Below are 312 nucleotides of genomic sequence, written 5' to 3' on the forward strand. Positions count from 1 at the left end.
GCCCTCCGGGCCGGCGCCCCCTGCGCCTGCCGGTGCGCGCCCAGCGGGGACGCAAGGCCCCCCGCTGCGGGGTCCATCCCTCCAAACCTTCGGTAGCTCTCCTCCATCGGGCTCAGAATGTCTGTGACTGAGAAGGGAGTGGAGTGCTTTGGGCTCAGGGACATGGTGTGGCCACCCCGTGCCCCCGTGCTGCCTCTGGCTGGATGTGGTCGTGTCTGTCCGGCGGTTCTCTGCCTGCGTCCCCCTCCCTCCCTCCGGCTTCCTGCTTCTTCTGCCTCCCTGAGAAGAAATCCAGCTGATCGGCTGCAGGAG

At 67.9% G+C, this 312-nt stretch overlaps 1 protein-coding gene across 1 annotated transcript in view; it reads right to left on the bottom strand.

The window, feature by feature from the left end:
- nkx2.4b (NK2 homeobox 4b) overlaps window positions 1–278 on the bottom strand; it is a 1777-nt gene extending 1499 nt beyond the window's left edge. Inside the window, 2 exon segments of the mRNA XM_020619449.1 lie at window positions 1–30; window positions 33–278. The exon segment at window positions 1–30 is cut by the window's left edge and continues 283 nt beyond it. Coding sequence (XP_020475105.1) covers window positions 1–30; window positions 33–164 — 162 coding nt within the window. The 5' untranslated portion in view covers window positions 165–278.
- Window positions 279–312: the final 34 nt, after the last annotated feature.

Source organism: Monopterus albus, unplaced genomic scaffold (assembly GCF_001952655.1).
Source record: "Monopterus albus unplaced genomic scaffold, M_albus_1.0 scaffold220.1, whole genome shotgun sequence".
NCBI classification, from domain to species: Eukaryota; Metazoa; Chordata; class Actinopteri; order Synbranchiformes; family Synbranchidae; genus Monopterus; species Monopterus albus.